The 15,011-nt window shown below is 37.1% G+C and overlaps 1 protein-coding gene across 1 annotated transcript in view; it reads left to right on the top strand.

The window, feature by feature from the left end:
* LOC127661435 (DNA damage-binding protein 1) overlaps window positions 1-5,603 on the top strand; it is a 105,209-nt gene extending 99,606 nt beyond the window's left edge. The window contains exon 27 of the mRNA XM_052152147.1: window positions 4,419-5,603. Within this exon, the coding sequence (XP_052008107.1) occupies window positions 4,419-4,502 (84 nt within the window). The 3' untranslated portion in view covers window positions 4,503-5,603. The remainder of the gene's footprint in view (window positions 1-4,418) is intronic.
* Window positions 5,604-15,011: the final 9,408 nt, after the last annotated feature.

Genomic DNA, 15,011 nt, shown 5'->3' with positions numbered 1-15,011 from the left:
ATGTTAAAGGAACAACTGATGAATAACAGTTCTCTAAACAGACTGAAATCGTTCTACCCTTGAGATATGAGGAGACCCAATCCAAGGCTAACCCCTGAATACCAACCTGGTCTCTTAGGCGATTGATAAGTATGTCATGATCAACCGTGATCGAAGCGGCACTAAGATCCAGCAGCAGAAGACCAACAGGACTACCAGAATCCACACCTAATAAAATATAATTTAAAACTCTCAACAGCGCTGACTCTGTGCTATGACCAGCTCTGAAGCCTGACTGAAATTGATCGAGCAAATTATTGATGGCTAAAAATCATTTAATTGTGCAAGCACCGTCTTCTCTAATATTTTTGACATAAAGGATAATTTTGATATAGGTCTAAAGCTGTTCATATCAGATGAATCAAGGTTTGCTTTCTTAAGAAGAGGCTGAATAACAGCATGCTTAAAGCAGTTGGGAACAATACCAGTGGTCAGGCTACTGTTAATAATCGATAACACACTTGGACCAATTGATTCCACCACCTCTTTAAACAAAGTGGATGGAATAACATCACACATAGAACCAGTAGGCTTCATATGTGCAATTATATGTTTGAGTTGAGACAGGGACACAGGTACAAAACAGGTCAATAGATTTTGCGGAACAGGATAGGTAACAGGATCATTACTAGTGGGTAAAATCTGTGAGCGTATACCAGAAATTTTAACAGTAAAAAATTTTAAAAACTGCTCACATGTGTCCACCGAAGGGGAGATGGGAGTAAGGGCAACTGGATGAAGAAATGATGTAATAGTAGAAAAGAGAACCTGAGCATTATGACAGTTCTTTGAAATGATATTAGAAAAATAGCTTGATCTGGCTAATTTAACTGCTCTTTGAAATTTAGTCAAACAGTCTCTCAAAATTTCATAGGACACTTGTAGTTTATCTTTAAGCCACTTTCGGCTCAGCCTTCCTGCACTCCTGCTTAAGAGCACGGGTATTACTCTTCAACCAGGGCTGAGCCTTGACTTTTTCTTCCTAATTTTTAATGGAGCCACAGTGTTTAAGATGCCAGAACATGACAAGTTGAACTGGGAGACCAAATCCTCAGGCCCCATATCAGAAAAAGGAGACTCCAGCAGTGATTTCAGTGGAGAAACATTAAAAGCAGCTGAAAAACTACTAGCAGTAGAGGGAGTGATAAAACGAGATGTGACAGCAACAGGGCCATCATTAACTTGATCACTGCATGAAAAATGTGGGTTAAAAATAACAGTCTTGTGGTCTGAGAACACAGTGTCAGCAATTTGCACATTGCTGATAGAAAACCCAGAGATAAAACCAGATCAAGGGTATGACCACATATATGTGTAGGGCCAGCAACACTCTGAAATAAACCAAAAGAATCTAATAAATTAACAAACTCTTTGACCAGTGGTCTCGAAGGACAACACACGTGAATATTAAAATCCCCCAAAATTAAAATGTTATCTGAGCAAGGAATAATAGCAGATAAAAAATCTGAGAACTCATTTATAAAATCTTTGTTATATGACGGTGGTCTGTAGATGAGGGCACATAACACAGATTTAAATGAATTCAGCATAATAAGCTGAGCTTCAAATTAGGGAAGTCCCGATACCACTTTTTCCACTTCCGATCCGATTCCGATAACGGAAATCTCAGTATTGGCCGATATCGATCCCGATCCGATACCAGTGTTGTTTTTTTGAATAATCAGTTTATAATATCTTTACATTATTGTGTGGAAATAATTGGGTGTACTCTTTAATATGTAAAGAAACACAAACCTTTAACTTCACATTATTTCAATATAAATGTATAGCTTATTAAGAAACACTTTATTATTAACTAGCATAGCCTACTGGATACTGGCACTCCCTGAGTTCTGATTACACCTGCATATCATTAGTGGCTAATCAATGACTGCATAAATACCCCGCTTTCTCACCCGCGCACACGCACACACACTCTCACTCTCTCTCTCTTTCTCTCTCACTTTCAATTTCACACTCTGTGCCTGTTCTCATCGATAGTACAAAGTTCTGGAGTCTCAGAAATACTATGTCAAATGTGTCTTCATTATTGCCTGCAAGTATCATAAAATTGTTGTAAGTTATCTCTTTCATTGTGTCTATACACTGTCTGGATATTACTTACCTGCTGTTTGCCACTCTGCTTAACTGGATTTACTCACTGGTTTACATCACTGTTTCAATCCTCTGCTCAATAAACCCTGCTACTGCGTTCATATCTCTGCCTCCGTGAGTCTCTCCGTGACAGCTTTAACTTTTGAACCCTCACCCTTTTTATTCACAGTTTAATTCGCATCTTATTTAAATTCTGGTTAAATGCACCTCCAGTGCCGTTCTAAGTCCATATTATAAGTGAACCGAACTGCTGAGCATCTACATCTGAGATGTTCGTTTGTAGCGCTCAAATATTGTGCACGTGTGAAGGCTATAAATAGCCGCGCGCGTGTTTGTGTGTGTGTGTAAACCGAAGCACCATTCACTAACGGGCTGAAGCTGCGCGTGCATTTATATGTTTACTTATTAAACACAGCCTATTGCAATTCACAGAGCTATCGCGTGTCTTCAAGAGGCTTTGAATAAAATGCACGAGTCATATTAACCGCTTTAATGGTGTTTTAACAGTTCTTTTATGTCATTTTTTAAGCTTGACAGTAACGAACATGACTAACACAGAGTATCGGATTTGGGTCGGGCTCGTCAGACCGATACCCGATCCGTCTAAAAACGTCAGTATCGAAGCCGATACCGATCTAGGTATCGGATCGGGACATCACTACTTCAAATGTAAAAAACGCCTCGGTGGACAGAAGCCTGCATTTGAACTTGTTTTTAAAAATAACTGCAAGGCCCCCACCCCTACCGACTGCCCTAGGTGAGCTAAAATAACTACAGTCGGGAGGTAAAAGTTCTGAAATAGGAGCCATGTCGCCGTTGCTGAGCCAAGTCTCCGTAACAAATAAAAAATCCAATTTCTGAGAGAGAAAAAGATCGTTCAGTATAAAAGACTTGTTAGAGAGATATCTTGCATTGATCAAAGCCATTGTCACAGAGATAGAGTCAGACGAAAGATGAGAAGTCACATATGTATTTCCCGACCTACCGCTACCCAGGGTACGTAGGTTGTTTAGGTTAGCACCGCGGCCTTCATGCCGCCACCTCGAAACCTCGGTCCGCGATGGTCGCCACCCTGATCCAGATGAAGTTGGATATACAGGCACCAAATATGAACCCCTCAGAGTCGGCAGCACTTCAACACCATCCCGCACTGAGGCCACAGATGAGAAGAAAGTAATCCTTTGCGACTTCTTCGACCTCACTAATCATCCAGCCCGCTTTCGACACCTCCTTCGCCGTTTCCTCCACAAGCACATACACCCAGGCAGGTGGCAGACTTGCGTCAGCGTGACCGGCGCAGCATGAGAAGGGAACCACCAGTTGACACTGGGATCGCGTATCAAACAGTCAGTTACCTCCGTTCGTAAATTTAAAAGAGCCAAGCGATCATAGACCAGAACACAGCAAACCGTGCGAGAAATAAAGCCAATGATAAAGATAAAAAATAGCGTTAACATAGATAAGTCACGTTGGCCATGACTGCAAGCCGGTAAACAACCTGGCGCCATCATGTCCCTGTCACAAAGGCTACAGGCTACTCTCTGAGGTCTACAGACAATTCCTTGGACTTCATGGCTTGGTTTGTGCTCTGACATGCACTGTTAACTGTGGGACATTAAATAGACAGGTGTGTGCCTTTCCAAATCATGTCCAATCAACTGAATTTACCACAGGTGGACTCCAATCAAGTTGTATAAACAGCTCAAGGATGATTAGTGGAAACAGGATGCACTTAAGTTCAATTTTGAGTGTCATGGCAAAGGCTGTGAATACTTATGTACATGTGATTCTTTTTTTATTTTTAATACATTTGCAAAGATTTCAAACAAACTACTTTCACGTTGTCATTATGGGGTATTGTTTGTAGAATTTTGAGGAAAATAATTAATTTAATCAATTTTGGAATAAGGCTGTAACATAACAAAATGTGGAAAAAGTGAAGCGTTTTCTGGATGCACTGTATAACAATCTGTAAAAAGAAAAACTCTGACTGTGTCCCTGAACCCCTTTTCACTTGCAACATTATCATAAACAACATTAACTTAGAGTCCTAGTCTAAATTCATAGTGACAATGACCCACCAGATGCTTGTCTCGTGAATGTAGTGAATTCATAAATTCACTTGTCTTATATCCAGGCAGTAATGTAAATTCAGGTTTTGTATGTCACAGATGTTTTTGGGGACTCACAGTGCTGTTAGTTTTGTTTGATCATAAGCAGTCCATTGTCATGTAAACGTGTTTTTGAATGTTTGTCTGTTTCAGATTGATGATGGCAGTGGAATGAAACGGGAAGCTACGGTGGACGAGGTTATTAAGATCGTGGAAGAGCTCACGCGAATCCACTAACCAATCAGAGTGTGCACACTTCACTCCTGCACAATGAATTGTGTTCTGTCACCGCTCTCACACACATTCAATGTGTCTGTCATTTGATGAGTATAATTATGATTTTAGGGATAAATGTCCCTGTCTGCTGGATGGAGGTTATATCACTGTTCAATACTGAATCTCAATAGTTTTAGTAAAGCCTTTGTCATTGTGGTTTTTTTTTATGTGTGTTTTAATAAAGTTTTCTTCAATACTTTCGATCTGTTGCTTTTAATGAAGCGAGTATGATGTATTAAATGCATTGAGTTCAGTGGATTACTGGCTGAATTCAATCATTGCTTACCATAATATTAAATTAGAAATATTAGGCCTATTGCAGGAATGTGTTTTTTCCCCCCAGATTAATCTGGATTTGTAGAGTTTGATCTAAAAATGTGAATCATGTAAATCGACTGCAAATAGATCCCCTCCCGTTTTTTTTTTTTTTTTAGACCACCACCTACAATTGTCTTTGGCATTCTCAAAGTGCTTTTCAACCAAACAAGTTCCAGTTTAACTCCTACTTCATTTGACATTACAAACTGTCATTGTACCTTCCCATTTATTTTAGTGAATCCAGAAAAATAAACCGATCACAATGCAATTGGCCGATCACATGCCTGCATATGTCTAGAGGCTGCTTCCATGAATGCAAGCTTTATTGTAACAATATCCAAATGATTACCAATCATCACTGGCCCACTCAAACGGAGATGTGAAATCTAGACTAATGATGAATCTATTTGTTTTAGTTGGACTGTCCAATTACGTCCATTCTAAATGTATGTTGTTAGATATTTCTCATGATTTATCATACGGTATTATTGACATTAATCAAAACAAAGCATTACAACACACATTCTCTAAGACAGCACAAAGTGATGACCATTTGCCCAATGCTGAAAAGACTAGAGGGAACATGCTGGCTACATCTGAATTGTGATCTGATTACATTTCTGACTACAATTTAACCCATATAATATGTAATCAAATGGATTCATTTTTAAAGTAATCTAATCTGATTTCTTTTGGATTACTTCTGTCCTTGTTTTTATTTGTTTGATGTCACATGCATTTGAGTAGGATAAACTTGCACCATTTTGATAATGTTGCTTCAATGCATTAAAAACTTCATTAATATGAGAATTTATGTTTTTTTTGTGTGTGTTTTACTCACACAAAAAATTCATTTTTGAGTGAAATAAATAAGACGCTAAAAATGTTTACTCTGAAAATGTTAGCAATACAAATACGTCATCCATCCAGGTAACAGAACAGACTCCGTATATCAATGTCACACGCAAGAACGCATTCATGTAGATTTCTGAAGCCGAGTACAAAAGTAATTTGTGAAACTAAAACTTAAATGCCAAACCAAATGCATTAGTGCAGTAATGTGTGAATAACTGCTCCATCTTCAGTGTAATTATGGCTGATGGCTAGTGTCAGGTATTTTAAAAAGTATTTATAAAGAAAAGTAATTAAAAAGAATTATATGGATTAATAAGTTATGAACAATTATACTTTGCCTAATGAACATGTAATCAGATTACAGTTACTTTTATGTATTACAATATGAGTATTTGTAATCCATATTACATGTAAGTGGTGGCTCAGTGGTTGAGGCTCAGGGTTACTGACCAGAAGGTCAGGGCTTCAAGCCCCAGCACCACCAAGATGCCACTGTTGAGCCCTTGAGCAAGGCCCTTAACTCCAGGTTGCTCCGGGGGGGATTGTCCCTGTAATAAGTGCACTGTAAGTCGCTTTGGACAAAAGCGTCTGCCAAAATGCATAAATGTAATCCATTAGTTCCCAGCACTGGTGATGATTAGGTGGTACTTGAATGTTCTGGTTTGATCAAAGGTACTGAATGGTCTTTGAAAAGAACTGCTATCATCATTGTTGGGATATCTTCAACAGAGTTTTCATCAAGTTTTTACATTTAGGAGATAAGTGTTGCAACTATAGGTAATCAACGTTAGCAAAGGATTACATGTAATCAGATTATAAAAATTAAGTACACTTTAAATTGTGATCAGATCAGATTAGTTACTTGGATGCCATGATTACATTTTGTATAACATTACCAATCAGGCATGTGTAACAACAGTTAGTGTGTAATTAACTGATTATGCTCCTCAATTTTAAAAGAGTGGTCTGAGACAGAACCTGAAATAATTAGGCAGCACTACATACATTGAAGACAGTGCAGGTCTTTTCCTCATTTAACCACATACAGGAAAAACAGAATAACTTTATATTAGGTGATTTTAACTACTATGTACTTAAGCTTTTTATACAATGTGCTTATTATGTACATACATATAGTTGCATTGTACTTACATTTTAAGTACCTACATTTAATTGCATCTTTATTCAAGTGAAATCATATTTATTTGTATAGTGCTTTTCACAAAACAAATAATTTCAAAGCAGCTTTAAAGGAAATCATGCATTAACAAAAAATGAAACATTAATATCTATAGAGCCTTATAGTGATCATTGTGTAGTTTGATTCAATTTGATTGTAAATTGTGTATAAAATTATAATTTTTTTATATAGAACCCCTGTGATCAAGCCGAAGGCGACAAGGAACACAAAACTACATAAAATGTTTAATGGAGAAAAATAACCTTGGGAGAAACCAGGCTCGCTGTGGGGGCCAGTTCCACTCTGGCTAAACAATATGAATATAATGCCAATATTAGTTATTTGTGTGCAGTGCAAGTCTTGGTTTAAAATTTGTAAATTAATTAAGTGTTAAGGTCCAGAGTTTATATATATATATATATTTTTTTAATGAATTTAAGATTAATGACTAATGAAGTCCATCCTGGATTAACTGCAGAATTTCACATAGATCCATTGTTCTTTGTTAATTGGCCGAAGAAGGCTTTTGTTGGCAATTAAATGATTGTCTACGTATTCCATTTCAAGAGTGTAGTCCATCAACAGACAAAGGTGATACAGGCAAAGATCAATGAGGTGTATCGCAGTTCAACCGGCAGGTCATTTCGGTGAGGTTTGGTGGGGTCCATCCTAAGACCAATGTTCAGGCAGTGGCATATGAAGTATCTCATGAAGATGTCTTACAGTTTGAGATGGCATTAGTTCATCCTCTGAAGTCAAAAGACTGAAGTGATGTCTGGCTAGCACCAGCTGTAGTTTGTCATCATCACTCAGCGACACATAGCAGTGGAGTCCGACACCAAGCAGGAACGGAGCTGAATCTGGCCGGCTCTGGTAACCTCAGGATATGAATAATTGAGACATGACATCTACGCTAATATTATTCTATTTGTTTCCATTACATTTTATGCAGAGTTATAGATCATGATAGATGTTTCTGGTTCCGGCAGACCTAACTAAAGCAGCCTAATTGTGAGTTGATGGATAAATGAGGTGTATGCCTGTATAAATATATGAGTCTTTAGTCTAGACTTAAACTGAGTGAGTGTGTCTGCATCCCGAACAGTGTTAGGGAGACTATTCCATTGTTTAGGAGCCAAATATGAAAAGGATCTTCCTCCTTTTGTGGATTTTGATATTCTTGGAATTATTAACAAACCAGAATTTTGTGATCTCAATGAACGTGATGTTTATAGTGTGTCAGAAGGTCACTTAAGTACAATGGAGCTATACGATTCAAAGCTTTGTATGTAGTTAACGGAATTTTTTAAATAATATGAAATTTAACAGGTAGCCAATGTAACGATGATAAAATGGGGCTAATATTATCATATTTCTTGGTTATAGTCTGCACTCTGGCAGCTGTATTTTGAACCAATTGAAGTTTATTTATTGAACTTGCTGGACATCCTCCAAGTAATGCATTACAATAATCTAGTCTTGAGGTCATGAACGCATAATTGAGTTTTTCGGCATTAGCAACAGAGAGCATGTGTCATAACTTAGCAATATTTCTGAGGTGGAAGAATGCTGTTCTATAAACATGAGTCATTTAATTATTTAAAGGAGAGATTGGTATCAAATGCAACAACTAAGTTCGTCGCTGTAGAAGACGATGTATCAGTACATTCATCAAGAGTAAAAAATAAGCCATTAATATATAATTTGAGTGTTTTTTGGTCCAATAATTAGTACCTCTGATTGGATGGCCAGAAATGTCCTTCTTAATTACGACAAAACGTTGATTTAATTGATACACTGCTAATTTGGAGAATTGTGAATTTTCATTGGGTTTAGAAGAAATATAAACTTGGGTATCGTCTGCATAACAGTGGAAATGTATTCCATGATTCCTGATAATATCTCACAGGGGAAGCATGTATAAGGAGAAAAGCAGAGGCCCTAAATCTGATCCCTGTGGCACTCCATACTTAACTTTTGTTTGAATTGAAAATTTGTTGTTTACACATACAAAGTGGTAGTGGTCTGATAAATAGGACCTAAACCATGCTAATGCAAGTTCACTAATGCCAACATAATTCTCAAGACTATTCAAGAGAATGCCATGATCTATCGTGTCGAATGCAGCACTAAGATCTAAAAGCACTAGAAGAGAAATGCAGCCATTATCAGATGATAAGGGCAAGTCATTTGTAACTCTGAAAAGTGCAGTCTCTGAACAATTTCAGACAGGATTTAATACATATATACATATATACCATTTCAAGCGGTTTGATAACTGCCAATTTCCTCCTGGGGAAAACTAATATTGCTGCTAGAAGAGGTATTAAGGAGGCCAGCAGGGGGTGCTCACCCTGTGGTCTGTGTGGGTCCTAATGCCCCAGTATAGGGATGGAAATTCACTCAAATTCCCCCCTTTGGCCCTTATCTATCATGGCCTCCTAATAATCCTAATACACCCATCCCTGAATTGGCTACATCACTCGACTCTCCTCTCCATAAATAGCTGGTGTGTACTGGTGCACTATGGCTGCTTGTTGCATCATCTAGGTGGATGCTGCACACTGGTGGTGGTTGAGGAGATTTCCCCTAAGCTATGTAAAGCAGACAGCGCCTAGAAAAGTGCTATATAAATGTAAGGAATTATTAATTATTACTATTGTGCTGCGACTGAATATATGGTTCAGTCGATGCTTTATTCCTAACCAATTTAGACACAGTACTGAATAAACACCTAGGATTGTTCTGGTTATTGTCTATGAGTTTGCTAAAATATGCTGACCTGGCAACTTTTAGTGCCCGTCTGTAGCTACAGACGCTAGCTATCCTTCCATGCACTGCGAAATACTTCAAATTTTGTATTCTCCATTTTCTTGGTGTCTTGAGCTGCTGTCTTGAGAGCATTGTACCATGGTGCAGGCCGTTTTTCTTGAATTTTCTTTAATTGAAGTGGGGCGACACTATCAAGAGTGCTAGAAAAGATTGATTATTACATCAAGTTCTTTTTGGCTTACTGAGTATGTGAGACAATTCTGGAAGATTATTAGTGAAGATATTTTTAGTGTTCGAAAGAATAGTTCTACCTGAATGATAGTGTGGTGTAGATTGAGTGATATTAGCTGATTGCAGCAAACAAGAGATGAGGTAATGATCTGAGATACCATCGCTCTGCAGTAGAATTTCTATAGTATCAACATCAACTCCATATGACAAATTAAGTTTAGAGTATAATTATGGCAATGAGTAGGTTCTGTCACATTTTGTCTGACTCCAAGAGAGATGAAAATATCGATAAATGCTAATCCCAATGTGTCATTTTGATTATCTATGTGAATGTTGAAGTTACCAACAATTAAAGCTCTATCAACAGTAACTACTACTGTAGATCAGATAGAAAATTAGCAAATTCACCAATGAAACAAGAGTATGGCCCATGTGATCTATACACTGTAGCAAGGGCAAAAGATGACAGATAATTTGTATTTATATTTGAAGGTGTCACATTAAGCATTATTAGTTCAAAAGACTTAAACTTATATCCTGTCCTCTGAGTAACACCAAAAACTTCACTGTAAATTGTAGCAACACCTCCTCCTCGACTCTTCAGGCAAGGCTTGTGTTTATAACAATAACCTGGGGGAGTAGGTTCATTTAAACAAATATATTAATCCAGTTTAAGACAGGTTTCAGCCAAACAGAAGCGCATCCAAACTATGATCTGTAATAATTTCATTTACAATTAGTGTTTTGGTAGAAAGAGATCTAATGTTTAGTAGCCCTGTTTGATGTGATGTTTATCTTCAGTTTTGTTTTTTCAAGTTTGACCTTAATCTAATTTTTTCTAAATGATTTAGTGAGAGTTTTGTGTTTGTTAGTTCTGGGAACAGACACAGTCTCTATATGATATCTAGGTTATATAGTATCTATGTGTTGTAGTTTATGTGACCTGTGTGACGTCTCAAGGCAGCTAGCAGACATTCATATTAACCAGTTTGTCTGCTTCCATATATGTATTGTTCCATAGGTACACATATCTAAAGCACCGCCAGTTTGCATATTATATTTTCAGACTTTTTGTTTTTCATCTCCCCAAAATTTGTCACTACCGAAACAGAAATACACTATATTAAAATGTGTCATATTTATCTATTAAGAAAAAGATTTTCACATTAAAATGACCATTTAAAAACATTTAAAACTTAATTTTATAAGATTCATCAAATTCTAAATTCTAATTTATATTTGCATGTCTCATTGATCAAGTTTAAGTTAAGGCTATAAAGGTATGTTTAAATTTAGTTAAAGCTTTATCCACAGTTGTCCTGAGTAACCACTGCACCATGTTGATTCTAATTGTCACTTTATGGTTTTCTGGTTCCGGTCTCCATAAGAAACACTGTTAAAACTACCAATATGAGCGTTCCAGATGGAGAACTATGGAGGAAAATCAATGCTAGTTGTGGAATAATTAATGCTTCTCAACAACTTCACTGGTGATGTAATGTGGAATAATGAAGGCCTCTTTTAAACTTCTTTTGTTGGGGGTAGCTGCAGCTGTTTCCTGTTCTAAAGATGTTCTAAGGAATGTGTTTTTCCTCTCTAATCTCACGTTTCACACATAGCTTCAAACATGTATGTCACCCCCATATAAGGTAAAGAACTATTTCATTGGTGAGGGTCCAGTGGAATGTGGTTTTCTGGACCATATAACAGAATGCTGAAACAATAAACGTTGAAGAGAGATTTTGATACCATTGAGTGTCTGTGTCACTTCTTTCTTCCCTCAGCTGAGCCGTATCGAGATGGGGATTGCAGATCAACAAAATAAATTAAATATATTGGATGACAAAATTATCTAACACTAGTAATCCGCGTTAGTCACACTCGCGATATATTAAAGCCACTCGAGGAAAAAAGAATGCGCGCATTTCAAACCCTTTTTTAAACCCTAGCGCGCATTATTGACACTCGCGCACAGTAGCTTATTGCTGCATGAGGAAATGGGAAGAACCTGTACGCTTGTATTTAACCCTCGCATGCACGAAATCTCCCGCATGCAATACAAGCTCTCGCGTGCCAAGACACATCTGCCAAGGGAGCAAAATCATTCTTCAAACTTTGCTGACTCGAACACCTTTTATCAGTCATGGGGCTGGCTCTTGCCGTTTTTATTTTTTTATTTTTTTTATTTCAAAGAACCATAACAAACTCACCTGTTCTTCATGAGAGACAGGTTTAATCTAGGGACCCTTTGCATGTGAGTCATTGTTAATTTATTTGTTGCTAATTCTTAATATAAAACAGGGCTGATTTAATGTTATATAATGTATGTAAGTACTGTGATTCTTTGCCAGACACTTAAAAAACAGGCTGTTGACAAGCTAATCGTTGCATTCCTGTGATGTTTCTATAGAACTTTAAGAACTGCTATTTATTTATATATATTAAACACTCTGACTTTTGTCATTGCAATTCTAAGACACTATATAATTAACTGAAAGGATGTGAGCCCAGGAATATAAATTATTGCCTTAGTATCAGGAGTTTGCAGTGTGTCTGCGTCTACATTGGTGACATTAAACCACTGATTTAAAAGTTGCTATAAGGTGACTCTTTAATTTGTACAATGTATGTCACTTTAGATAGCAAATTAAATTAGTGTACATAAATAAGCATGCAATATAAACATTTTAGCGAAAGCATTTTTGTTATCAGCCTAGATATTGCCGTCTTATAAATATGAGTGGTTGACTGTGTTTTATTATGCTTTCCTTGTACAAGTATTTCTACCTACACGTCACCCACAGCTATGCTTGTAGGCCTAACTTGTGCCTAAATTGTAATTATTAGCTGTAGTTTACTTCACCAGGGGCATATTAGCCTTCTTCACAGGATACTTTTCAGAGATAACACTTTTATGTTTAAATGTTTTTATTTGGTATTTCAGCAGAAGATCATTTGAACCTACACCTTTTATATACAAACAAATAAAAATGACATCCTAACAAATATGCATGAACAAAAAAATTATAATAATAATTCAACCCCACCCAAAAACTCAACCCAAAGGTGCTATCCAGTGGTAAAAGCATGTCATGAAGTCATAGTAAACATTAATCACTAGCTTGCAGAAAAGAAATAAAAGGTGACCACATTTTTTCAAATAACAAAATCTTGTTTTTTAGAGCACACCTAATTCTTTCTAAATGTAGTGTACCAGTCAACTCTGTCAGCCATAGTTTAATCGTTGGAACTTCCTTTTCTTCCAAAACAAAAGAATACATTTTTTAGCAGAAATTAAACCATATGAAACAAAATGTTGTTGTACCAGTGTAAATCTCAAAAACTCTTCAGAGACTCCAAATATAATTAATATAGGATCTGGTTCAAATCGTATGTCCAATGTATCTGAAAAAACCCGGAAAATCTTATTCCAGAAACTTTGTAATTTTGGACACATTACATAGCAATGAGACAGGCTGGCATCTAAAATTTGACATTTGTCACATAATGGAGATACTTCTGGGAATATTTTGTTCAGTTTAAACTTGGAATAATGAAGCCTATGAAGCACTTTAAACTGAATAAGACAATGCCTTGCATTAATGGAACATCTGTGGACAAGTTCAAGACTGCTTTCCCACATTTTACTAGGAATTTCTACTGCTAGTTCCTCTTCCCAGGCAGATTTAATTTTCTCCATCGAAGGACTTTTCACCTGTTCTAAAGCCTTGAACAGAAAGGATATGCTATTACCATCTCTATGACGTCTTTCCAAGAATGCATCCAGATACATAGGTGTGGCAGTGACATAGTTAGGGATGTAAGACTTCACAAAGTCTCTAATTTGAAGATACCTAAAGAAATTATTTGAGGGAATATTAAATTTCTTACACAGTTGTTGAAAGGACGCAAATTTTCCACTGTCTAACATCGAAGGGCAAAAGGAGGGGTTAGCTGAGATAGAGAGCAAAAACGACATCTGGATGAATTTAAAATGCGTCTTTAACTGTTTCCAAATATGAATAGAATTATGAATAACAGAGTTGTGATTATAAAGTGAACTAGCTATACCTGTGGGTGATAGAAGTATTGCATTAATGGAATAAGGGAGGCATTCCTCCTGTTCCAGCATTAGCTAGCTCTCCTCTATCATAGTAGAATCTATCCATGAGGTCAGAACCCTCAGATTTGCCGCCCAGTAGTAATAAAGAAAATTAGGTAGGGCGAGCCCACCCTGTATTTTGGGTTTACATAGGTGCTGCTTAGAAATCCTATGGGCTTTATAGTCCCAGACAAAAGGAACCAGAATAGAGTCCAATTTTTTGAAAAAAGATTTGGGCAGAAATACGGGAATGTTCTGCACCATGTACAGAAATTGTGGTAGAAATATCATCTTAATTGCATTTACCCTGCCCAGAAGAGAAATAGGAAGCGTTCTCCAGAACTTGATCATGGATTTAAGTTTAAACAACAGGGGTTGAAAATTAGCCTTAACTAAATTGGAAAACTTTTGTGTCACCTCTATTCCTAGATACGTGAATTGTTCTGAAGCAACCTTAAAAGGGCAAATGATGAAGCCAAGAATAATCCCTGATAGTGACTGGCATCAACACACTTTTGTCCCAATTAATTTTATATCCTGCAAATGTACCATATAAATTAATCAAATTAAGGATATTTGGAATGCTGCTATTGGGCTCAGATATAAATAAAATTATATCATCTGCATATAACGCTAATTTATTATCAGTATTTCTGGTTTTATAGCCTTTAATACCAGAATGGACTCTAATGGCCTCAGCTAAAGGCTCAATCGCTAATGCAAACAAAAGTGGCGACAGCGAGCAACCTTGTCTTGTACCTGTCACGATCCCTTGTTGTCTGTCCCGTGTTTTCTGTTTTACTGATCACGTTCCATGTCACGTTTTCCTTGTTGTCCGCCCCGTGTTTCACTTGTCTATTGTCATGCACTACATTTCCCAGAGTTCCCTGCCTTTATCACTGCCCATGCACTTCATTGTTCTCACCTGTATGTCATTTAGTCATTAGTGTGTCTGTATATATAACCCTGTTTGTTCTCCATTCCCTTGTCTATCGTTGATGTTTGTGGACGC

This window comes from Xyrauchen texanus, chromosome 21, assembly GCF_025860055.1.
Source record: "Xyrauchen texanus isolate HMW12.3.18 chromosome 21, RBS_HiC_50CHRs, whole genome shotgun sequence".
NCBI lineage: Eukaryota > Metazoa > Chordata > Actinopteri > Cypriniformes > Catostomidae > Xyrauchen > Xyrauchen texanus.
This window is presented reverse-complemented; position numbering and strand designations above follow the sequence as displayed.